Source organism: Dipodomys ordii, unplaced genomic scaffold (genome assembly GCF_000151885.1).
Source record: "Dipodomys ordii isolate 6190 unplaced genomic scaffold, Dord_2.0 Scaffold110, whole genome shotgun sequence".
Classification (NCBI taxonomy): Eukaryota; Metazoa; Chordata; class Mammalia; order Rodentia; family Heteromyidae; genus Dipodomys; species Dipodomys ordii.
In genome coordinates, this window is record NW_012267326.1 from 3823652 (window position 1) to 3850906 (window position 27255).

The 27255-nt window shown below is 39.2% G+C and overlaps 1 protein-coding gene across 1 annotated transcript in view; it reads right to left on the minus strand.

Annotated features, from left to right (window-relative positions):
* The window catches only part of Gadl1 (glutamate decarboxylase-like 1), a 212531-nt gene extending 185523 nt beyond the window's left edge, over positions 1–27008 (minus strand). The window contains exon 1 of the mRNA XM_013028478.1: positions 26966–27008. Coding sequence (XP_012883932.1) covers positions 26966–27002 — 37 coding nt within the window. The 5' untranslated portion in view covers positions 27003–27008. The remainder of the gene's footprint in view (positions 1–26965) is intronic.
* Between the last annotated feature and the right edge of the window lie 247 nt (positions 27009–27255).

Here is a 27255-nt window from a genome sequence, read left to right on the forward strand (position 1 = left end):
CTATGATGTAGACTCATCTGGTGGCTAATTTCATAGTCACTATGCTTTGCCTTTTTCTATGATGTAGACTCATCTGGTGGCTAATTTCATAGTCATTCTGCTTACAGAGTGGGGAGTGTGTCTCAGTGGTAAAGAAATTGCCTTGTATACATGAGCCCTTGAGTTTGATTCTGAGTATCGCACACGCTGGCTTACTCCACTTTTGGATATTTATGCCTCTTATGAGGTGTTCAGATGTGGGTTCAGCACACCTGGAAGAGAGAAGCCAGGAAAATAAATGTCAAATGTCAAGACTGAGAAAATGCAAGAGTTAGTGGTTGATTCTTCAGGTGTCTCACTTGGTCCAGATGCAAGCTGGGAATTTCCACTGCTAGTATCTCCATATCATTTGCCTGAAGCCTTTCTATTTTGGCCAGAGCTTACTCTCTCTGCTCATACAGTAAGCCTGAAGCTCTGAAAAGTTAATTCTTATCCCTCAGCATTCCTGACACAAGAAGTGACAGAAATGAATACCTAAATGTCCAGCTTTCTTGTCCTTCAGATGGGAAAACTCTGATGTGTGTTTTCTTCAGCCACATCAGTGTCACCCAGCAAAATTAAGCTGTGGACTCTCAGTGACAACTTACTTTACAATCTATTCTTCATCAGCTGTCTCCCTATAGTCACTTTACAAAGTCACTGCTTACATACTTATCCTTGATCCAGAGTCTGCTTTTAGAAAGCTCAAATCCAGCAAACAGTTACCAATTTTGAATGCCAGTGAACCAGTTACATGTGTTACATGTTTTTGCACAAATCTTTGTAACACTTTGAGATGAGTGCTGTACTCAGACTATAAATAAAAACGATCATCTGATAGGTTAATTAGTCTCTCTGGAGATCACACAGTGGGGTAGTAAATCCAGGGCTAATATTCAAACTATAAATGATTGGAACATACCTTCCCATTCCACTAAATTGTGCAGCCTCTCTCACTAGCGAGAGTGGATGAATATACACGAACCAGTAAAAGAACAATGAACTGCTGAGCTGACATGTTGTATTGCACACTTCTGGGCAAAACTGTCATCAGATTTGCACTCTACTATTACTTAGAAAAATTCCTTTTAGTGGTATTAGCAACACAAAAAGTAAAGACCCTGAGTAGGAAGTGTTGCTGTAATTCAAGTGGTAGAGAGCTAGCCTTGAGCTGAAGAGCTGAGGGACAGCACTCAGGCCCAGAGTTCAAGCCCCATGACCGACCAGAAAAAAAGAGGAACTATGATTTAAGACCCTGAGTAATATTAAAAAATTCAATTTTTCATAGATTTTTCTTTCTTCTTGGTTTCTTCTTCATACAAATTATTTACTGAAATAAAATGAGGGTAACGGCATAACAGTACAGATGCCCCCATGAATGAGATATGTGGCTTGCATGTACTTTTTTGGCACACATATACTCCTGAAAGTAGATATGTCATAAAGTAGATATGTCATTGAATTTTTGTTAGTCAATACAAACTATCAGGAGATCAAACCACACAGCAATCAAAGTGCTGAATTCTAAAGCTCTTATCATCTATACACCACAAAGAAACTCTATTTAATAGATAAAAAATTGAAATCTGAAAATTCAGAATTTGTCTATGCCATGCCAAATCACCCACATATATTTTAATATTTAACAATGGTTTGTTAAATCTCAAGTAATTCACAGTTGTTCTGTCATACTTAGCATTAAGTTTCTGGATGCTGAAACTTACCAAACACTTAGAATTGCAGGTAGCAACGAACATCAATCCCACTCTGACTTCACTGGTATATTTCAAGTTTGTTTCATGTTTTTTTTCATTATCTACCTTAACAATATGTGCATAAAGAACATTCTAGAGGCTAGGATGTAGCTCAAGTGATAGGGTACTTGTCTAGCAAGATGGAAGTCTTCAGTCAAAATCCCAGTACCACTAAATGAAGGAGTAAATGAATAAATGAATGAATAGAAGGAGCACATGGGGAGTTTAGAACAGTCTCTTCTAGAATCATTCTGTGGTTGTATTACTTTAATTTTCCTGTGGAATGAAGCTTTCAGGTAAATACTGCTCTCAAGATACCTTGCCACTCTTAATAATGATCCTATAGCTAATTCATGTTTGTTGACTGAGTTAATAATTGGTGTAATTAATGTCAATCATATTTTACAATGTATAAAAGTAGATTTGCTAGGCACTAGTGGTTCATGCCTATAATTCAGGCTGAGACATGAGGATTATGGTTTGAAGCTAGCCCAAGCAGACAAATCCAAAAGACTCTTATCTCCAATTAACAAAAATGTAGAAGTGGATGTGTGGCTCAGTTAAAATAACACCAGCCTTGAGCAAAAATTTTAAGGGACAGCACCCAGACCCTGAGTTTAAGTCCCAATACCAGTATACAGAGAGAGAGGGACAGAGACAGAGACAGACAGAGACAGAGAGAGAGACAGAGAGAGACACACAGAGAGAATTTACAATATGACTGGTAACATTTTTCATACATTTTTTTCTCTCATTATAAAATGTGAAACAGACCAGGTGCCAGTGGATCATACCCATAATCCTAGCTATTTGATTTGGTTAGCATCATGATTTCAGGCAACCCAAGGCAGAAAATATTTTTAGAGAACATTCCTCCTCATCAATGAAGAGCTAAGTTTGGTGGCCCACCTCTGTTATCCTAGCTACTAGAGAAGCCCAACATAGATGGATCATGCCTCGGAGCAAGCCCAGGTAGGAAGATAGGAAGTGAGATTCAACCTCAAACTCATGAGCAAAAACCAGGGCTGGTGGTATGGCTCAGCAGTAAGAGCACTTGTCTAGTAAGTAGGAGGACCAGAATTCAAACTTCAATGTTACAAAAAAATGAAAATGGAGAACATATTTGCTAAGGAATACTTATGGTGAGATGCTCCATCAGCAGACCTGAGGCCTAGTCTAGCATATTTTTATATCTGGCAAATGTACACCTTACCGACAGGACCAGTGGCAATGGGAATAGCCATGACCTGACTGATACATGTAACTTCATTTGCTTTATAGTTATTTGTAGTAGTACTATGTTAATGCACATAGATACAAAGAAAAATGTGATATCTTTGTTTTGATCTCTAGTTATTCTTATCTTTCTTCTGAACCTCCATTCTGGGAGGTAGCAAGTTTGCTTTATTTAGCACAATCTGTTTTCCTGTCATACACTAGGCCCACTTCTCTCTCCTAACGTATTCCTGGTGGCTTTATGTGCATGAGGAGGGACGCATGTCTTCCTCAGCATCAAGGTACAAGGAGAGTGGTGGAGATCTTAGATCTGAATGTCCTGACTCTTACTCTGGGCAATGTCACTTGTCTGTATTCTTCATGCCTTTCCTACTGAACAGTCAGTGACCAAGCCCACTCATGTGTGTTTCTTTCCACTGTGGTGAGAGACTGTTGGTCCTGAGGTGGTTCCACCTTGGCTCTCAGTGGTGGTTCCGGCTTGGCCCTTATAACATCCCTCCTTTATATCTATCAGTAGGCCTTTGTCTTCACCGTCATCAGAGAAGAACCCTGAAAGAACAGGGCCATCCTTTGAGGAAAAGCAGCTTCTGAACCTGCCCCGGGGAACTCAGTCAAAGATCTCCTTCGCCCAACACCAGAGATCCATTACCTTGGCATTGATAGGTTTACAAGGTGTTTCTGAGTTCCGGATAACAGGGCTGCCATCCTCACAGACATGCCTGGATCTCAGGCACTGAAAAATGGAGGGTGTGACTTACAGCTCTTGCTTCTCAGTCCTTTTCTCTGACCATTATATGTGAGGGTAACCATAAAATATGCTCCAGAGTATTCTCTCTATTCTGTGGACCAACTCCCATTGTCAAGAAATGGAAAGACCTGGGGAAAATTACGTTAGGTGAAGTAAGTGAGGCCCAGAGAAACAAAGCATGAATGTTTTTTCCTTATGTGGAAGCTGGATTTACCTTATAAATGTGTAAATAAATACATTACATGTAATGCAAGAGTATGCAAATGTAATAACTGAAATATGGTAGATTCAAAGAAGAACCCAAATAGAAAGACAAAGTCAAAGTTCAACAAAAATAACACCAGGAAGTGGGTACTTAGAAGAGGTAGGTCAGTTCAAAGGGAAAGAGGTGAAAGAATGAAGAAGAGAACAGGGGGAAAGTGCAGGGTCAAGAATTCAATGTATATCCTACAAATTAAGATGGAAAAAGAAAGGGGTGGGTGGAGGAGGGATGTGTAACAATGTTGAAAGAGGTGACACTGACCAAGATGCATTTTATTCATAAACTTCTTTGTAAAATGGCAATTCCTATATACAATCACTTAAAGATAACTTTTTAAAGGCTCACATGTGAGGAATCTTTCTCAAACTAGATTGTAGTGAAAATCTGAGAGCTCCTCCAAACCACTAAGAACTGATTTGATTATACATGTAAATAACATTTGTTATTAACTCTTCTTAGATGAGCTTCTTTACATTCCAAACAGAGGCAATCTGTCTCACTAGAAGTAGAAGGGATGATGGTCACAATTTTTCAAAGCAGCAAATTAGCCTGGTGCTGATGGCTTACAACTATATTCCTGGCTACTCAGGAGGTTAAATGCTGAAAAATCACAGTTCAACATAAGCCAGAGCAGGAAAGTCCACAAGACTCTAATTTCCCTTTAACCACCAAGAAAAAGCCAGAAGTAGAGCTGTGACTCAAATGGTAGAGCATCAGCTTTGCACAAAAAAAGCTGAAGGACAGAGCCCAGGACCTGAGTTCAAGCCCCAGTACCAGCACATTTTCTAAAATGTAACTAATAAGTAGTGTAGCAAGTAGTGATTCTAGATGATACTATGAGGAGATAAAAATGGAACAATGAACATATTTCTAATAGACTATGAGGAAGTCAGCAACAGTATAAAATGGCACAGGAGGTGTCTGTAGGTACTGGTAACTCACATTTATAATTCTGCTACTCAGAAGACTGCAATCTGAGGATCACAGTTCAAAGCCAACCCAGGCTGGTTTTAGGACTGCTCAGAAGAGCCCTCCCCCTCTTACTCTTCATGAAAGACAGCAAATATCTTTACCAGCTATTTGCTGGTAAATCTGCAATCACAGTAAATCACCTAACTGTGAGTCAGCAAAGGACCCTAGACTCTGGTCACTTTGTCATCCACTGAGATCACTTCCTGAACCACCCCAGTCATACCCCCTTTGGACAGTCAGAGACCCCCAGGCTCTGAGATCACTTCTGCATTAGCTGTGGTCACACCTCCCCACCTTTCTCTATACAATCCCACTTAGCTACAAGTTCCTCCCTTTTCCTCTTCTCTTTTTGCACACCTCTATCTTGTACAGGCTGGCAGTTTTCTCCCTTGCAATAAACTCTTTTCTGTCTGAACCATGTGGTGGTCTCCTTTTAGTGAACCTTGCAGCTGGAAAGCCCATGAAATTTTTATCTCCATTTAACTATGATAAAAGCCAGAGATGGAGCTGTGGCTCAAGCACTTTAGCGCTAGTCTTGAGCACAAAAACTCAAGACAGCATACAGGCCCTGAGTTTCAAGCCCCAGGACCTACACATACACAAAAAAGCAGGCATAAGAGAACTAGATGTGTTAGTCCTCATCTGTAATCCCAGCTACTCCTAAAATGGTGACATGATCTCAGGCTGGCCCTGGTCAAAGCATGAACCCAAAACAAGCTAGAACTTTTTCACAGACTCAAGTGAGAGAGCTCTTACCTAGCAAGCATGAGGTCCTGAGTTCAATTCAGCAAACCCACAAATACAACCAGAATACAAAGGCAGCAATCTGAGATCCTTCAATGAAGGGATAAGTAGGATTCATGAGTATTATATTAAACCAGTGTTCATAATGCCAAGATACACACTCAGAAAATCTAAACTTGTCCAGGGAATGTTATCATTTGAATGTCTATCCCCTCTAAAACCCATGAGGGTTAACTGCTGCTGTATCATTACTAGTACTGGAACCCTTGAGAGACAATTAGGCCATTTTCATGCATGGGGAGGCTGCTATTACTAAAGGTCACATTCAATGCCTTCCTCCTCCCCCACACCTTCTTCACTTGGGAGGGCACACCAAGAAGGACTCAATCAGATTCCAGCACAAAGACCTAGTACTTCTTAGAGTTCAGAACTGTGAAATAATAAATTTCTGCTCAGAATAATTTCTCCATTCTTTGAATTATGTCATAGCAGCACAAAATGAACTGAGATAGGAGGCAAGTAAGTCTCTAAGTAATTTATAAATTTTTCTAGCCTTAACCGTTTTTTTTAATCTGTAAGTTTGTATTTTAAATTTAGTGCTTCTTACTCCTTCAGAAAGCATGGATAAAACTTACCATCTTAGCCATTTTTAATTTTTGTGCCAGTACTGAGGTTTGAACTAAGAGCCTATGCTCTGTCCCTTAGCTTTTTCGCCCAAGGCTGGTGCTCTACCACTTGAAACACCACTCTACTTGTGGTGTTTTAAGTGGTAAATTGGAGAGAGGGATCTCATAGACTTTCCAGTCCAGGTTACCTTTGAACTACAGTTCTGAGATTTCAGCCTCCTGAGTAGCTTGGATTATAGCTTTGAACCACCAGCCCCTTGCCCCATCTTAACCATCTTTTCTAATTTCTTGGTCATGGTGTTTGAACTCAGGGCCTGAGTACTATTCTTAAGCTCTTTTTCTCAAAGCTAACTCTCTACCACTTTGAGCCACAGCACCACTTCCAGGTTTCTGGTGGTTAATAGAGCAGAGGGTCTCATGGACTTTCTTGCCAAGGCTGACTTTGAATCTTGATCTTCAGATCTCAGCCTTCTGAGTTGCTATGATTACAAATGTGAGCCACCAGCACTCAGCTTTACCATCTTTAAGTATAGAGCTCAGTAGTATTAAGAAAATTCATGGAGGAAGATGCTGGAGACTAGGGACTAACTGAGCTCTCTCCAAGAAACCAGAGCGTTAGGGTCCCAGAAAATAGTCTGCAACTACAGAATCATACCAAGGGAGCCATAATTATACAGAGATTTTTGTCAGAAATGAAAAATACAGGCAGCCTGATTAAGAGGATAGATTGGAGCATATGCCACCAGCAGCAGCCACAGCTGAGGTAACACTCAGAAAGAAAACAGGACAAAGGCACCAGTTAGAGTGAACATGGCTTTTCTCTCACCTCCAGTGCAAGCTGGATGACTAGGAGCAGAAATCTACATCCTGCTGGCCACAGAAGGACACAGATCATGGTCTGAAATACCAAAGGAAAGTGTGAGTACCTCACAAAAGTCAACCATACTGCTTCTGAGGGGAACTTCTGAAAGGAAGCCTTATACTCACCTGAGAAGGTCACCATCTTTGATACTGGCTAGAGCAGACAAGAGCAGCTAGCACATAACACCAGCCAGAGAAGCAGCAACTGTGGCACCATTTTCCAACAGGGCAAAGAAATGTGAACAGTGAAAGACAGCTCCACCTAGAAAAAGGCAGAGAGAGAAAGCTCCACCCAAGGAGGGACAGCTTTACCTGGGGCAGGCACAATGAAAAGCAGCCCCACCCCTCTGCATCAAACAAAGACAAGAGTTACAAAGACTCCAAGTTTGTAAAGCAGAACTTTGTTCTGCCTGCTCAAACAAACTGATTTAAGAATTCAACTAAACTGCAAGGAAAACTGACAATCATAAGGAAATCAAAGGCTCCATCAAGAGACTGGATAGTTGACATCAGTGAGACACAAGGTCCCCCAAACAAATGAAAGAATTTTTTTCTTTGCTTTCCCCCTCTTCATCGCTGTTATCTTTAGTTCTACCTATATAGCATACTGTGATCACTAGGCTTCCTTCTTAATTGTGTACATACTTAATTCAGGCTATATTTTTGACTACTCAACTTTCTACTTCACAATCAACTTAGCATTTTTAATCTTAGTATTATTATTTTATATTTAGTTTAATTTTTTTTCAGAATTTAGGTCCTAGTTTTCTTCTTTATGTCCCTTTCATTTTCTAGATTCCTCTATTCTTATTTGCTCCTCTCTCTATTTTACACTATATCTCTTAATTTTTCTTTTAATTTCACCTTAATCTATTTTCTTTTATTTCTGGTTATTCACTCCTTCAGTTTCTTTAGTCTCTTCATCCCTATTTGTGTGTCTGTCAGCTAGAATGATATGTATCCATTTTGACTATGTCTAAGTGGCTTACTGTGTTATCCCTTTGGTTCAAATTACTTTATTGCTCCCAACAGACTTATTTTCTGGTCACAATTATATATATTCCCCACCCCTGAACCACAATAAACCTCCTCAAACAAAGAAGAGAGGTAGTTTACTATGATTTTGAACCTCCAATGACTGCAACTACAGTCTGGGTGGGTTATTGTCTTAAAATTGTGTTCTGTGTGTTCTGTTGTGGTATTGGAATGGCTTTCATTTAGGCAGAACAAACCATATAAAATGAGAAAAATGGCAAGTCAAGGGAAACTCACTCCCAGTCAAAATAAACAGGGAACAGAGCAGTCAATGAAAAACCTAGAAGATAGCTCTCAAAATCTTATACAAACATTACTAGAAAATATGCTGAATGAAAAGATTGAAAGCCTGTACATGGCTGTACATGAGCATGATGAGGTTAACCAAAGATTAAACAGAAGAATTCATGGAATTCATGAACAAAAAGCTGAATGAATTCCAACAGAAGGAAAAGGCATCCAATGAAAATATAATCAACTTAAGGATTTCAACAAGATTTCAAAAAAGCAATTGAAGCCATCAAAACTGACCAATTAGAAGGAAGGGAAATTTAAAAAAAAAAAGTAGAAAGTTTTGCTAGTAGAGAAGATGTGGAAGTTAGAATCTGTGGAATCAAAGATAGTCTAGACTTTACAGAGAAAGAAGGAACAAATAGTAAATACAAATAAAAGAAACAAGATAGATCCTTAAAAGATCTGGAAATCACTATCAGAAGACCTAATTTAGGGCTAATAAGTATGGAGGAAGGCATAGGGATGGAAGAAAAAGGGACAGGAAATATGTTTGACAAAATCCCATTAGAGAACTTCCCAAACATCCAAAAAGATAGGTCCATTTAGATATGATAAGACTTTAGAATCCTGAACAGACCAGATCAAAATAGGACATTCCACCACCCCACTGTAACCTGCACAGAATAAATAGAGAACAAAGAGAGGATCCTTAAAAGTGTCAGGGAGAAAAGCTCAATCACATATAAAGGAAAAACAATTAGAATAACTGAAGATTTCTCAGAAGAGAAGCAAGAAGAGCCTGGAATGATGTATGTCATGCCTTAAAGACAAACAACTACCATCCAAGAATAATGTATCCAACTAAGCTCTCCTTCATAACTGAGGGACAAATAAGAACCTTCCACAGAAAGGAAAAATTGAAACAATATATTTCTACCAAATCAGCACTACAAAAGATACTTACGGATGTCCTACACATAGAAAACCAACAAGAACACAATGTAGGCAGAGAAACAGCTCCTAAACAGAGAACCTGACAATAAGAACTTGATAGTAAAATTGACAAGCCACAGCCCCTAAGAAGGTGAATAATATTGCAGGAAATACCAAACACTTCTCAGTTCTAACTTTCAATATTAATGGACTTAAATCTCCAACTAAATGACATAGATTGATTATTTGTATCAAAAAGTAAGATCCATCTATCTTCTGTCTTCAAGAGACACACCTTACTCACAAACATATTCTGAAATTGAAAGGCTGGAATAAAATCTATCAATCAAATGGCCCCCATATGCAGGCTGGAGTTGCAATCCTAATATAGGACAAAATAGACTTCAAACTAAAATTAGTGAGAAGAGAAAGAAAGGACATTACATACTAATAAAGGGATCTTTCCTGCAGGAGGATATAACAATTCTAAATATCTCTACACTAAAACCCAGAGCACCCAACTTCATTAAACAGACACTACTTACCCTAAAGTCAAACATAGATCCAAACACATAGGTTGTTGGTGACTGTAACATACTAGTATCACATCTGGATAAATCAGCCCAGCAAAAATTCAACAGAGAAAACTCAGAACTAAACAATTGCATAGGCCAGCTAAACTTAACATATATCTACAGAATATTTCACACAGCTTCATCAGAATATATGTTCTGGTTGGCAGCATGTAGAACATTCTCCAAAACACATCACATTTTAGGTCACAAAGCAAGTCTGTACAAATTCAGAAATATTAAAATTATTCTCTACATTCTCTCAGACCACAATAAATAAAATTAGAGCATAACACCAAGAACCACTGTAGAAAATTCTGTAACTCATGAGGATTGAATCACCAGAGGGTCACTGAAGAGACCAGAAAGGAAATTCAAATGTTTATTATAGTTAACAAAAATTAACACACAAAAATACTAGCTCCTCTGAAACATAGCGAGGGCAATACTTAGAGGAAAATTTATAGCTCTGAGTGTCTACATAAAAAAATTGGAGAAATATCAAACCAACAATTTGATGATGCACTTTAAGCTCCTTGAAAAAAGAGCAACAAGCCAAACCCTAATCCAGTAGACAGAAACAAATAATTAAAATCAAATCAGAATTAAACAAATTGAGTCCAAAAAAAATAACAAGGATCAACAAGACAAATAGTTGGTTATTTGAAAAAAAATAACAAAATTGACAGATGCTCAGAAAATCTGACCAAAAAACGAAGCAAACACCCAAAATCAGATACAAGAATGGGAACATCCCAACATACATGAACAAAATTCAGAAATTTTAGGAGAATACTTTGAAGACCTTTATGCCAACAAATTAAAGAATGGAAGAAAAAGAAGAATTTCTAGCAAATATTGATGTATCCAAACTAAACCAAAAAGATGTAAACCAACTTAATAGACCTATATCAAATATAAATAGAAAGGGTAATAAAAGACCTCCCATCTAAGAAAACCTCAGGACCAGACAGATTCACAGTTGAGTTTTATAAGGCCTTCAAAAAAGAACTTACTCCAATATTCCTTAAACTCTTCAATGAAATTGAAAGTGAAAGATTACTACCAAACATTTTATGAGGCTAATACCAGATAGGGACTAATCAAAGAAATAGAATTTTAGACCCATTTCTTTGATGAACATTGATGCAAAACTTTTCAATAAAATTCTGGCCTACTGAATTCAACAACTAATCAAAAAATTGCATATTATGATCAAACCAGATTCATTCCAGGGATGGAAAGCTGGATTAATATTCACAAGTCAATTAATGTAATTCAATGCATCAATAGGAGCAAGGACAAGAACCACATTATCATCTCAATAGATGCAGAAAAAGTATTTGACAAGATTCAACACCCCTTTATCATGAAAGCTCTGAGAAACTAGAAATCCGTGGAACATTAATCAATATGATAAAGTCTATATATGACAAACCTACAGCTAGCACTATACTTAATGGTGAAAAGTTAAAACCATTTCCTCTAAAATCAGGAATGAGACAAGGATGTCTGCTCTCTCCACTCCTTATCAATATAGTATTAGGATTCCTAGCCAGAGCAATCAAGCAAAAGACAAACATAAAGGGGATCCAAATAGGGAAAGAAGAAATAAAACTCTCCCTCTTGGTAGATGACATGATCCTGTATTTAAAGAGCCCTGTAGACTCTCTTGTAAGTTACTTGAAAATCTGAAAGTTTGACAAAGTAATCAGTTAATGATAAGATGAACCCACAAAAATCAGTAGCTTTTCTGTATGCCAACAATGAGAAGAGCAAGGCTGAAATCAGAAAAGCAACTCCTAGGAATTAACATACCAAAGAGCTGAAGGACCTCTATAATGAAAACTTTTAAAACCTGAAAAAGGAAATTAAAGCAGATTTAAGGAAGTGGAAAAACCTCCCATGCTCCTGGATTGGGAGGATTAACATGGAACTGGCAATACTGCCAAAAACTATCTACAAATTCAATTTAATACCCATTAATATTCCAACAACATTCTTTAATGAAATAGAAGAAGCAGTCCAAAACTTCATATGGAATAACAGAAGACCCCAAATAAAAAAAACAATCTTAGTGGGAAAAACTGTGCTGGAAGAATGTTAATACCAAACTTCAAACTCTATTATAAAGGTGTAGTTATGTAAACAGCTTGGTACTGACACATGAACAGGCCTAAGGACTAATGGAATAGAATTGAAGACCTAGAAATGATCCCACACACCTATGGTCAATTAATCTTTGATAAGCAACCCAAAAACACTAGATGGAAGATCTACAAATGATGCTGGCAGAAATGTAGAAAACTGAAGTTAGATCCTCATAAATCACCAGGAATCAACTCCAAATGGATCAAAGTGCTAAAGATAAGAGCAGATACCCAGAAAATATTACAGGAATGGATAGGGGATATGTTAGGGCTCTTTGACACAGGTAGAAACTTCCTAAATAAAGATCCAAAAACACAATAAAAGAAAGGAAGACTGACTAAATGGGGATGCATTAAACTTTAGAGTTTCTGCATGGCAAAGGACATAGATAGCAAGATAAATAGAAAGCCCACATATGGGGAGAAGATCATCACTAGCCATACAACAGACAAGGGCCTTATATCTAAAATATACTTTGAGCTCAAAAAGCTAAACCCCCAATAACAAATCCTCCAAGAAACGGCTGCCCTACTAATAAGTGGGCAAAAGACTTTAAGAGACACTCTCTGAAGAGGAACTATGAATGCCAATAGACACAAGAAGAAATGTTCAACATCTCTGGCCTTAAACAAAATGCAAACCAAAACACTGAGATTCCACCTCAGCCCAGTTAGAATGACCATTATCAAGAAAGCTAGTAACAGATGCTGGCAGGGATGAAAAGGAATGGTACTGTTGTGGGAATGTAAACTGGTCCAACCACTATGGGAAGCAGTAAGGAGGGTCCTCAAAATACTAAACATAGAGCTCCCCTATGACTCAGAAATCCCATCCCTGAGCATTTACCCAAATGACTACAAACAATGTCACACTAAAGCTACCAGCACAACTATGTTCATTGCAGCATTATTTACCATAGTTAAGATATGGAATCAGCCCAGATGCCAATCAGTAGATGATTGGATCAAGAATGTGGTATATATACTCAATGGAATTCTACGCTTCCTTCAGAAAGAATGACATTGCCCCATTCATAAGGAAATGCAAAGACTTCAAAAAATCATATTAAGTGAAATAAGCCGGAACTAAAAAAGCCTAGGCTCTATGTTTTCCCTCATTTGTAATAATTAGTATATCTCTAGGATATTTCCAACAAAAGATCACAATAGCCCAATAGATATGTACATATGACCAGATAAAATGATGTGAATTGAGGGCTGGGAAGGTGGCTCAGTGGTAGAATGCCTTCCTCACATGCATGAACCCCTGAGTTTGATTCCTCAGCACCACATAAGCAAAAAAAGCCAGAAGTGGAGCTACGGTTCACGTGGTAGAGCGCTAGCCTTGAGCTGAAGAGCGCAGGGACAGTATCCAGGCCCAGAGTTCAAGCCCCACGACCGGGAAAAAAAAATGGTAATCGAAATGAACTCCAACCTATGGAAACAAGGGGTTTTCTTTTGGTTGTTTGTTTGTGTACTGTTTGCAGTTATTTCTTTTTTCTTTCATTTTTCCCTCCTCTGGTTTATTCCCTGTGATCACTGTTTTTTATTTTGTTACCCTTTGTCTTGTATATAAGTTTATCTGATTTGGGAAATGGAAGGGGAAGTGCAGAAATGGTGAGACAAAGGAATAACAGTAAACCAATACAACAGTGATACAAGACACTATGTTGGAAATGAGCTTTACAATCTGCAGAGAGGGGAGTTTGGAGGAAGGGAAAGTGGGAGAAAGCAAGGGAGGGGGTAACAACGTTTGAAAAGAATTGTACTAATTTCCTTACTTATATAGCTGTAACCCCTCCATGCATCAACTTTACAATAGAATCAAAAAGAAAAAAAAACAGAAAATTCACATTGTGAATTGGATCTCCAGAACTTCTTCATAGAAATTTCTATGTCAATTGTATTTCTATATCATTTTCCCTCCCCCACCTCCCACCACTAGTCACTAGAACTCATCATCTTGCTTTCAGTTACTATGAATTTAACCATTTAGATTCTTTACATGAATGGAGTCACTGGATTTTTATTCTTGGGATAGACTTGTTTCACCTAGCACAATGGCATCAAGGCTAATCCTTGTGCCTCCATGTGGCAGTATTTTCTTCCTTTGTAAACAGTGACTGATGCTTCCTTGGGGTAGTTCCCACATTTTGTTTATCCATTCATACACAGATGAACATTCGTATTGCTTCACCATTGTGAATAACATTGCTATGAGAATAACTGTGAAAAATGATTTGCATTCTTTCAGATAAATAAAGAAGATTTCAGGAGCAGATGGCAGTTCTATTAAGTATTTTTATGTTTAATTTTTACATTGTTTTCTACCACAGGTGTATAATTTTACTATTCTACCAACAATATACAAGTGTTCTAATTTGTCCACATTCTCACCAGCACTGTTAATTTTCTGTTCTGTTGTTGTTGTTGTTTGTCAGTGCTGAGATCTGAACTCAGGCCTTCATATTTGCTAAGCAAGTACTCTACCATTTGAGTTATGTCCCAGGCCCCTTAAGCTTTAATTTGTTTTCCAGATAGCATCTCATATGCTTTTGCCTGGGCTGGCAAATTCACCTATTTTCATCTTGCATGTAGTTGCGGTTGCAGATATGTGACACTATATGCTACTTAATTCTTAGACAGGATTGCACTAAATTTTTGCCTGGGCTGACCTCAAACTGTAGTCCTTCTATCTTTGCCTCTGTGTAGCTGAGATTATAGGGATGCATCACCAACATTTTGATATGTGTTTTTCTTGTGGTTAGTGATGTTGAGCTTTTCTGCGCATACTTGTTGGCCATTTGTATGTCATTTGGGGAGAAATACCTATTTGAGTCCTTTGCCCCTTTTAAATGAGGTTATATGAGTTATAGGGAATCTTTTATGTATTCTGAATATTAACTCACCAGACAAATGATTATCAAACATTATATCTCCTCCATTAATTGCCATTTCACCCTGTTGACTATTACCTTTGCTACACAAAAGGTTTAAATTTGATGTAGCTCCATTTGTCTATTTTCAACTATGTTGCCTATGCTTGGCCTCATATCCAAGAATTCATTACCAAATCCAGTGTTATGGAACTTTCATCTCTCTCTCTCTCTCTCTCTTTCTCTCTCTCTCTCTCTTTCTCTCTCTCTCTCTCGCCCCCCTTTCTTTCTGTTGTATTTTATTTTTGCTGATACTGAGATTCAAACTCAGGGATTTCCTGGTTTGTCTGATCAGCTGATGCTTTCCCACTTGAGCCATCCTTTTTTTTTTTTTTAATTCAGCTTTGCTTTTTCTTTATTTTGTAAACAAAAATGTCATGGACTTGTCTGCTAGGGCTAGATTTGAACCAAGACCCTTTGGCTCTTAATATATTTTCTAGCTAGGAAATGTGAGTGCTCCAACTTTATTGTTTTATTTATGTTTTTCCCACAAAATTATTTGGCTATTTAAGGTCCCTGAAATTCCACATAAATTTTAGGGGATTTTTTTATATTTGCAAAAATATGGCATTGGGATTTTTTTGTCAAATTACTTTGAACAATGTAAACATTTTCATAATATTCTCCTCTAAAGCATGGTCACATGACCACTTTCCAATTGCTTGTGTCTTTAATTTCTATTTGTACTACTTTGTAGTTTTCTGTAAAGAAATCTTTCATGTCTTTACTTAAGTTTATTCCTAAGTATTTTATTTATTATTATAAACCTTTGATTTCTTTCTTTCTTTCTTTCTTTCTTTCTTTCTTTCTTTCTTTCTTTCTTTCTTTCTTTCTTTCTTTCTTTCTTTCTTTAGTTGGTTATGGGGCCTGAACTCAAGGATTTCCTGAGCAATTTTGCTCAAGGTTAGCACTCTACCTTGAGCCACATCGCCACTAGTGCCCGGGCTGGCTTTGGGCCAGGATCCTCAGAACTCAGCCTTCTGAGTAGCTAGAATTACAAGTATGAGCCACCAGTGCCCAGCAACCTTTGATTTTTTTTTAAATAAAAAAGTGCTTGATCATCTCTCTGTAGTCCAGGCCAACCTTGAAGCACTCTGCTCCAGTAATCACAGGCTGGACAACTTCAAGAACACCATGTAAGACACACATGAGGATTTGTCATGACACCCATCTTGGGCAGAAGAGTGCCTGCCACTGTAATGAAATGTCTTGATATTATGTTCATAGAAAGGGCATTAGCCAGTCCTTCTCTTAGCAATCACTTTGCTTTATTTCCTCAACAAGTCAGCGGCCTCTAAGTATGTTTACAACAGAAGCAAGAACAGTTTCAACTCCCTAAATGCTCCCAAAGTAATATATACACCTGTCCAGCCCAGGAAGATGTTATTTCACCATCAAAACTTCATCAACAGGAAAAACATTGTCTCCCACACTGTATCAGTTCCTCTTGTCTTCTCCATCTGTGTTGCTTGCTTCAGTTCTGAGCAGGAAGAATTTTTACAATCAAGGCTTTGTTCTGGTTTCTCTATAAGGAATGATGGAAGTGAAAGGGCTGCTTATTTTATTATGTGATGGATTTGGTTTGGAAGATTTACTTAAACTAATCTGTATTTTAACACATACTCCCCACAGAGTTCCAGTCTTATTTATTCATACAACTCAATGCAATAAATATTTATTGGTGGAAAAAGTCAAGAAATACTTGTTTCAGTGTGCCAGCTGCTTAGCATAGCTCTCTCCATCCATCTTCACAAAGATCATGAGATGTTGAGCACTGTGAACACAGTTCCATTGAGCTGTACAAGGAACAATGTTCACACAGGGCACCTTGCTACATTGGTCAGAACCTGAACTTCCATCAAGAGGAGGTCAATACTCAAAGCATGTCCCCTTACCCCATTGCCTCCACAACAGAGTGTTATTGGTCCAATAGTAAAGTGACCAAGTACACAGTGGCCAAGGTGCTCATTTGTCAAAAACGTAAATACTTCTCACCAATGGATTTTCAAAAATTGGTCATTTTGATGTATTCCTTAGTAGATTTTCAATTATCTTTTCTGTTTTAAAATGTTGTTAATCCTTTTTCTGAATGGCAGATTTCTCTTTCTCTCTCTCTCTCTGCTACAATTTTAATTAATTTTGAGCCAACTGCTTTTTAACTCTTGTTTATGATAAATATTGAAACAGCCTAAGTATTCAGTAATGAGAGATTAATGAAAGTACATTTCAGAATCCAAAGTAAGGTCTTCAAAATAATAGAAATGGCCTTGGTACCTGTGTAAGGACAGGAAAATGAACCAGATTAACACAACTGTAAAGCCTGGTCTACAATGAATGAGAAAAAAAAACTAAGCAAAGCAAAGCTCTACCCACAACCTTCTTCCTTGACATCTGTTTTTCTTTTCCATAGAAGCAATGCTGCCTCACTACAGAACATCCAGATAGCCAGAAGAAACTTAGAAAAACTCTATTATCTACCTAATCAGGCATAGCTGTTTTAAATCCCTAGGTATGTATTTTTCAATTCAGTTCCACATGTATAAGTGGATTATTACTTTTCAACAAAATGGACTCTTACTGCACACAGTATTTTACAATCTAATGTAATTTAAATAACTTAGCATTTGCATTTTGTCAAGTAAATTCCAAGTTCTAAATATTTAATGCACTCCAACATTTCACTGTTACTACTGAGAGGGAGACAAACAAAAGTTGCCTGAAAATTAATGAAAAGACCAAAAATAAAATGGAAGAAAACGTAAATAGCTGTGTATAGAATCAACAAATGATTGAAAACATAAAAGTTTGAGGAGATGGGTAGGGTTGGGAAAGATGGGCGAGAATGCTGAAAAGGGAGACATTGATCAATATGCACTGTACTTACAACCTGACACATTGAATTGAAGCCCTTTTGTGCAACTACTTAAAGAAAATAAACAGTAAAACTGCACTCCATTGTATTTAATTACTTAAATCTAAGATGATTAGAAAATGAGAATATCAGTATTCATCAACTCATGCTACAGTTAACAAAGTTAATGCAAGAACTGAGGAGCTGACTATATATATAAGAAATTCAATAGTGCTGATTGCCAAGCAGTCAGAGGCCTAGTAGACCATGACTTCCCAATTGCTTCTTGAATTTAAGGGTTAGATTAAAGGATGCAACTGAGCCAAGAAGACTGGCCATGTCCAAAGGAAGTGGCACTCCAGTATAACAATGAGATAAGCAAAACACTACGTTGAAAATGAACTTTACAACTTTGGCAGGGAGGGGCGTAGGGGGTAGTTGTGGAGGGAGGAGGGCAGGGATGGTAGGGGGAAAACAAAGGAAGAGGCAACTATGCTCAATAGGAAATGTACTCAATAGGAAATGTACCTTGTTCATGTAACTGTAACCCCTCTATACAGCATTCTTACAATAAAAATTGAACAACCCCCCCACCTTTTCCTCTTAGAGGAAAACAAAAGAAAAACACAAAAAGAAAGCTCTGCTCACTGAAGTCTGAGGTGACAGCTTCTCACCATGATCACTGGCTCCAAAGGGCTTGCAGAAGAAGGAGAGAGCATCTCCCTGCACCAACTACTTGGGGGCAGCCTTGGTAAAAGAGGACAAAGCCAGAATGAAGCATGTGTGTGGATAATGGCCCCAAGGGCTTCACCAAAAAATAATGCCTGGCCATCTAGTCCTAACTGTTCCAAGAGAAAGCCAAAAATATTGAGAAAATCTGCTGGAAACTCCTCACCCTGGGACCTACCTTCATGCTATCATTCATGGATAAGCCCTTGTGTTCCCACCAGCTATTCTTTACAGAGAAGATAGAGGGTTTAGGAGCACTGCTGTTGCTTGCAAGATCAAAGCCTAGGACACTCAGAGCCTAATCAAGTAACATAAAGTAGATTGGGGAGGCTGGGTGCTGGTGGCTCATGCCTGTAAACCATCTGAGAATCACAGTTAAAAGCCAGCCCTGGTAGGAAAGTTCCTAAGACTCTTGTCTCCAATTTACTGGTAAAAAGCTGGAAGAAGAGCTGTGGCTCCAGTAGTAGAGAGTCAACCTTGAGTGAAAAAGCTAAAGGATAGAACCAAAGCCCTGAGTTCAAGCCTCAGTACGAGCATAAAAAAATGAATGAATGAATGATCGACAGAATGAATGAAAAACAAATAAATAAGGTAGGGGGTGGACAAAAACAGAGACAATGGAATGTGCATGATAAAGTAGAAATTTAGTCACAAATGCAGCCTGCTAGTTGGGTGTTGGTAGCTCATGTCTGTAACTTTAGCTATTCAGAAGGCTGAGATCTAAGAGTAATGGATCAAAGCCAGCTGGGAAGGTAAATCTGAGAGACACTTATTTCCAATTAACCAACTAAAAGCTAGAAATAGAGGTGTGGCTAAAGTGGTAAAGTGCAAGCTTTGAATGAAAAGGCCAAGGAAGAGTACGAGGCCCTAAATTCAAATCTTTTTACTGGCACCAAAAATCAAACCAAACCACAAAAATGAAAACAAATGCATTGTCCTCTTCCTCTCCATGTGAGAATGGATCATTTTAAGTCTATCAGCTGATACGGACAGCATTTACAGTGAATGAGCCTGAGCTCAGCATCTTTGTGGAGATTCTCACTGAATCCTCACTTGTACTCTGCAAGGCAGGTTCCATCATTCACTAGTCACAGATAAGAAGCTGGCCTAGAGCCCGTGGCTATGCTTCACAAAAAGAAGTGATATTCAACAGTTGATCACCTTGATAACACTTCAAGTTCCTGTTCCAGACAAGTAGGAGGCTCTTACAAATAAGGCGTTCAAGAACTGTCTTAACATGTTTCCATTACAAGGGAGGAAACTAACTTAAGGGCTCAGGAGAGAGCTCTAGGTAGTTGGGTCTGCAGCACAACGATGCATTCATCAAGACAACAGCTTGGAAACTATATCTAATCATAACCACTGGTTTTGAGTTCCTCCTCTTTTCTTCACCTACTTTGAGTTTCTTTTAAATCAGTTATGCTAGTTTGTAACAAAGAGAAACGAAACTATTTAAATGTTCAAAAAGAGTTAGAAGGGTAAGGTCAGAAAGTGAGCTATGAAAATGACATAAGGACCCAATGATAAGTGGGACCATGGAAGGGACCTAGACTATTCAAAATGTTTATTGCCATGTGTTTCTCCCTTAAAAGAGCAAGGCAAGCTCATTCCATATGACTCAGGAAAGATAAACAAGCAAAAGAACTTCAGCAGTCATTCATCATCCCATCTACTCAGAGACAGAAAATAATAGTGATCGATCTGCTATCTGTCCACCAAATCTTTGCAGAATATATAGCCATTTTCCAAAGACAACTCTTTCATGTGACATTTTATATCTTACCATATTTATTTAAGTTACCCAGTTCTTAGATATTTAGGTGTCTTGAATAATGACAGATTGCTTAATGTGTAAATAGTTACAATTTTTCACTATTCTAAACAGCTCTTATAAGGAAAAATGAGGATTAAGTGCAAAATTTTAAATATATAAAATGCAAATGTGTAAAAGATTAAGTATTTCAGAAAGCACACACTATTAATTAAATCTCCTATTACTCTTTCACTCAGTCATACATCAATTCATATAACAAACATGTTATAAACATATATATATACACACACAAACATGACCTCTATATATACATACACATATTATATGTGTACGCATGTGTATATTATATGAATGTCATTTTCTAACTGCTGAGGATGTAGTAAATAAACAGAAGTCCTCACAGAATTTAGGCAAGAAATAAGAATACAAACAGTGACAAATATGTAGGTAAAAAGCTGTGATGTTGGTAATAGTTAACCAAATTGTTTCCACTGGAAAATTAGTGAGCAAAATTAGGAAAGTGTGTGTGTGTGTGTGTGTGTGTGTGTGTGTGTGTGTGTGTGTGTATGTGTGTGTTTATATATGTGCATGCTAGTACTGGGGCTTGAACTCATGGCCTATGTGCTGTCCCTTCCCTTTCTTACTCAAGGCTGATGCTCTACCACTTAAGCTATAGCTACTTGTGGTATTTTGGAGGTTAATCGCAGGTAAGAATCTCACAGACTTTCTGATCCAAGCTGGCTCTGGATCATGATCCTCAGATGTCAGCCTCCTGAGTAGCTAGGGTTACAGGCATGAGCCCCCAGCACTCAGTTAAGAATAAAAACCTTGAAGTCATTTGTGGCAGCAACTTCATTGTGTCGTTGCCCCAATCACTTTTTGAAAATCAGCTTTCCATGAATCATCTGGAGTCTTAAATCATGCTTTGGTTTTAACATATAAATTAATTTCCCTTTAGTCTTTCCTCAGACTGAAATCCCAAGTAACAAAGAGCAGCAGCTTAAACTTTCTGCATCAATAGACACAAGGTTCACTTTATCACCCTGGTCTATCTTTCTGCAAAGTCTCATGTGTTAACACTTGGCACTTGACTTGCTTCCTTAGCCTCCATGTGCAATTTTCTAAGCAGAAGCAGTTTATTTGCCATCTTATCTGCCTGATTTCCCTGATCCTTACCATAATCCTAACTGGTGGATATTTTTGTCCCTACTTTATAGAGCAAGAAATTGAGACCCATGGGGTTAAATTGCATATCCAGAAATACACTCTCTAACCAAGCTGCGGGCCAGAATATTTTCTATTCCTCGTTCTCCTTTCTCCTTTACTATGGCTTCTCACAACAGAACAGCTATGAGCCCCATAGGCGTACCTTCTTCCACCTATTCTGATCCAGGGGAAGAAGATAAGAGAATCTACCCTAATAGAGGGTAGCAAGCATGCCCCTAGGGCACTGTCCTGTCCCTCAAAGCCAGCTTTTTATTCTTAGCAACCAGAAAGCCCTATTGTAGGGGAAGAATCTGTGCTTACTTATATGTTTTTATTTCACAGCTCACCACTACCATCCTCACCTTCCCACCCAAAAGAAAGGAATGAAAGCAATGTGTTTATGTAGCATGATTATATAGTCAAATCTCAGGTGCTCTCTGAGGTTCAACTGTATTCAAATTTGAATATTGAGATTTCAATTGTATTATAACATACCCTAAATATAAAGTACATCTTGTATATAGTGTGTGAAAGCCAGATGCCAGTAGCTCACACCTGTAATCCTAGCTACCTCAGAAGGATGAGATCTGAGGATCACCCTTTACTTATCTTTTTAATTTTATTTTATTGTCAAGGTGATGTACAGAGGGGTTACAGTTACATATGTAAGGCAGTGAGTACATTTCTTGTCAAACATTGTTACTCCTTCCCTCATTTTTCTCCCACTTTCCCTGCACCCCAGTCCCCTCCCCAAGTTGTGAAGTTCATTTCCAACATATTGTCTTGTGAGTATTGCTGTTGCATTGATTTGCTCTTTGTCCTTTGTCTCACCATTTTGTTGCTCCCCTTCCCTTCCCTAATTCAGATAAATGTATATACAATATCCAGGTCACCAAAATCAAATACAGTGACAACAGGGAATAAATCATAGGAAGAAAAAATGAATGAAAGAAAAAAGAAATAACTTCACATAGTATATTAAAAACAACAACAAAGAAAAACCTCTTGTGCCCATGTCTTGGAGTTCATTTTGCTTAGCATCATCTTATATGGTCATGTGTACATAGCTATTGAGCTATTATGTGAGGATCTCCCTTTAAGGCCAGCCTGGTCAGGAAAGTTTGTGGGATTCTTATCTCCAATTAATCATCAAAAAGCAGAAAGTGTATGGGGGGGGGGCTGGGAAGGTGGCTCAATGCTAGAGTGCTTGCCTTGCATGCATGAGGCTCTGGGTTTCATTCCTCAGCACCACACAAGCAGAAGTGCCACTATGGCTCAAGTGGTAGAGCGCTAGCCTTGATCTGAAGAGTTGAGGGACAGTGCCCAGGCCCAGAGTTCAGGACCCAGGACTGACAAAAAAAAGCAGAAAGTGGAGCTGTGGTTCAAGTTGTAGAGCATCAGTCTTGATCCAAGAAAGCTAAGGAACAGTACATAAGGCCCCAAGTTCAAGTATGGGGGATGAAGGGACATGTGAAAAATCTGTGTTCTGGCAGAAAATATTTCTATTCTACCTTATGAAAACTAAAATTTTACTTGTTTCAAAATTATTTCAACCAGAACTACATCTATGCAGGCAGAACTGTACAAATGATGGCACTATGATTTCAAACAATAGAGGAAAAGTGATTTATACCCAAAGGACCCTTGATTCTTCATACAAGTAAAGCACAATTGGATATAATTAATTTGCTTGAACATTTCTTGGATGTGCCATGACAAGATCATGAGCTACATGGAAACCTAGAGTAGACTAAGAATTCCTTCTCATCAGTACGATTCTTTGCCAACTTCTTCCATACAGTACAGGTCCACAATGGATGGCCAATAAGAGTTTAAGACAAGCATCTCAGTCAATAGATCTTCAAAGTCCCTTTGCACCATCTCCTCTGAGGAGATCTTGGAACTCTACTGAATGAAAGAACTGCCCTGTGCTTTACAAAGATACATAGCAAGCATATGACACAGTTAAGAGCTATTCAAACATGCTATCACCTTATCACCTACTCAAGGATTTTCTAACAGACCACATGGACTCCAGCATGCTGGTGTCCTCAGGAATTCCCATTCAAGGTTGAACCTGAAACTTCCTTCTTTGCTTACAGCAGCTATTGAAGTTACCACAGGCTACTACTACAGTGGGTGCTTACAATTTGGGGGAAGGGGAGTACTGAAGATTGACTCAGGACTTCACACCCTCACTTGGCTTTTTCACTCAAGGCTGGCAGTCTACCAGTTGGGTCACATCTCCATTTTCAGTTTCTTTGCTGGTTAATTGCAAATAAGACTCTCGTGGCCTGGGAATGTGGCTTAGTGATAGAGTGCTTGCCTAGCATGCATAAAGCCCTGGGTTCAATTCCTCAGTACCACATACACAGAAAAAGCTAGAAGTGGCACAGTGGCTCAGTGTTAGAGTGCTAGCCTTGAGCAAAAGAGCCCAGGAAGAAGCTGGGACTTGTGGCTGGGGCTTGTGTTTGCCTAACATACATGAAGCCCAGGTTTCAATTCCTCAGTACCACATAAACAGAAAAGGCTGGAAGTGTCACTATGAATCAAGTGGTAGAGTACTAACCTTGAACAAAAAGAAGCTCAGAGACTGTGCCCCAGGACTGGTAAAAACAAAACAAAACAAAATGCTAAATTGTTAGTTGGTCACAAGTGGCTCACAACTTGTAATCATATTTACTCAGGAGGCTGAGATGGGAAGCTCATGATTTGAAGCTAGCCTGGGCAAAAATGTCCTTGTGAGACTCTTATCTTCAATTAACCACTCAAAAACCTGAAATGTCACTGTGGCTCAAAATGGTTGAGTACTAGCCTTGAGCAAAAGAGCTCAAGGAGAGTGCCCAGGCCCTGAATTCAAGTCCCATGACTGACCAAAAAAATAAAAGAAAATAAATAAAAGAAACAAAGGATCTCATGGGCCTGGTTGGCTTTGAACTAAGGTCCTCAGATCTCAGCCTCCTGAGCCAAAGGAACCCAACAAGTGCTGATAATATACATGGCCTCAACATTCATTCTGAAACAGAAGTTTAACTTGTGAAGATCAAAATCAGAATAGTATTACCTGTGACATATTTTCTAATACCACACCCCACTCAAATAGTCCAGGCAGTATCCGCTGTTTAGAATTTAGAGGCATCTCTCCCACTTAGGAGGTGAAGGGTTCCAGTTTCTCTCTGCCTCCTTTAAAAAGGCCACTTAGCCATTAGATATCAACTTAAGAGGGTCACAGCAGGACTCCTGGAACGTGTACTGCTTTGCTATAAGGTCACCAACAATGTCCCCATCCTGGAGATATTTGGATAATATCCCTGATCCAGTGAAGGTGTAGGCATGCCTCCCTGGTCCCTTCCTGCCCGGGTATCCTGGTCCATCCCTACTTGACCCCCAGGAACCACAGTACTAAAGAAATTCCTGAACGTTCATGTTGCATTGTATCACCAAGGCTTCCTATAATCTCTACATCTGAGAGACGTCTACAGGAGATACATGAAGGTGAGTCATCTGTGCTTGTCCTGTCTGGGTCTCTGCTGGGGACAATAGCTACCAGCATTGGTATTAACTCAACTGAGCTCCTTACCAACCAGATTTGCTGACTTTCATTCAGCACACCTGGAATAATACCTCATTCTTCACACATGATTTAAGAAAATTGATGCCTATTTTCAAATGTCTCACTCAGAGTTTTAAAGGCCGTGTAGCTTTAAACTATAAAGTCCACTGCTGGTGGCTCAGGCTTGTATTCTTAGCTGCTCAGGAGACTATCTAAGAATCAAGGTTTTAAACCATCAGAGCAAACAGTTATGTGAGACCTTTATCTCCAATTAACCAGCAAACACACACACACATATATGTGCATGCATTTGCATACACACACATTTACACAAACTCACAAGAAAAACTAAAGTTAAAAACAAACCAAACAATAGGGCCAAGGTGGTCAGATACACTTGTCTTTCCCACCTTTGCTTTAAATGAAGAAGATTGTCATACTCATCAAAGAATTTTAAAAAATCAACAATCTAATTTATTTATATTTCTCAATCAGTTGTCAAAATCTTACCTTGCAGTATGGGGATCCTAGACACACAGGTAGTGGTTTGACAGCAGGCAACGTTTGTTTAAAATGATGATGTTCTTAGGTTATCTAGTAAAAACTACAAGCATGTAACTTTTTTTTAACTTTGTACTTATTGTTGTTGTTGTTTATTGAACCAGAGTTTTGCTATGTAGCCCAAGGGGATCTTGAATTCTTTTATCTGCCTGCTTTAACCTTGTGAGGGCTGGGATTCAAGGTGTGCTTACACTATGCCTGGCTGGCTACAGTGTAACTTTTCAAAGTTACATTGTTAAAAATGTTAATCATGGGCAATTATGTTAGAAACTCACATCAATGTAATAAGAGGAAAGAATGAAATGTTTCTCTACATAATGATTCTACTCTTGCCAGATCTGAGGAAAATACCCAATTGCAGGACTGTCAGACCTACAGGGACCCCTTGTGTGGTTACCTGACTACCTGTGGAGCAGGTAGAGAATTTCACCTCCCAAGAGTTTCATTAAGGTGTGTGCAGTACAATCCAAAGGGTTTTGATTCAAAGAGGAGTTGGTTATTCCTAGGGGAGGGCTCCTCTTAAAAGGTCAACAAATAGCTAGGTAGCAAGAAAGCCTGAATGGCAACCAAACTTTTCAGAGAAGGGATACACGCCGAGAGAGGGGGAGGGAGAGACAAGAGATGAAGTCTATCCTGAAATCCTCAGCTAAGACCAAACGTGCATACATGTATAGGTCTATTTTGACCTGAATGGGGTTCTCTGTGCTTTGTCACATGTTCTAAGCAATCCAGACTCTCCCTTCCCCAGAAGAAGTTAGTAAGCCTTAAAGAAATAGAACTGAATGCCATCGTGATATAAAATCATTTTGGGTCGTCTGCCACAGCACGATGCCTTGGGAAGGTCGCAGGTATCCAGTCAGAAGAACAGGAGGGCAGCAGCCGCGGACCAAGGACCAAGGCAGCCTGCTTTAAAGCATTACAGCGCCTGGGCGCAGGGAAGGGCCTGGCAATGCTGTGTTCTTGCCCCAAAGCAGAAGCAAAACTGTCGTTTTCAGCCAGGATGCCTCCAACCGCGCTTAGGCTCCCCGCCAGCACGCCCATCAGACCAATTTCCAACAAAGTGAACTCCAATCTCCAAGAAACCCAAACAAAAGTCTAGAAGAGGGGGCAAAACTTCAAGAGAAAGGGGTGGGAGGGGGGGGCTTTCCACAAGCACCCGGGAAATTGGAACCTTGGAGAGGCCCCCCGGGGCGCCAAGGAGGCCTTTTACCTTCTAGCGAGCTGCTGCGGTCCGCGACACTGCTCATCCTGCCTCCGCTCTGGCTCCAGCTCCGGATCCTGCTGCCTGGCGATCTGGCGATCTGGCGATCTGGCGATCCCGGCGATCTCGCCGAGGCGGCGCCTCCTCTGGGACGCGTTGGTGCACCGTCTGCTGCGGGGCGCTCGCCAAGCCCAAAGAGGAATGAGGACACAAGAGGATCCTTTCTCGCCGCCACGCCGGCTCCAGGGCGCGCTAGCCGCCTCCCATGGCTCTCTGTTAATACTTAGAGCATAGCTAGC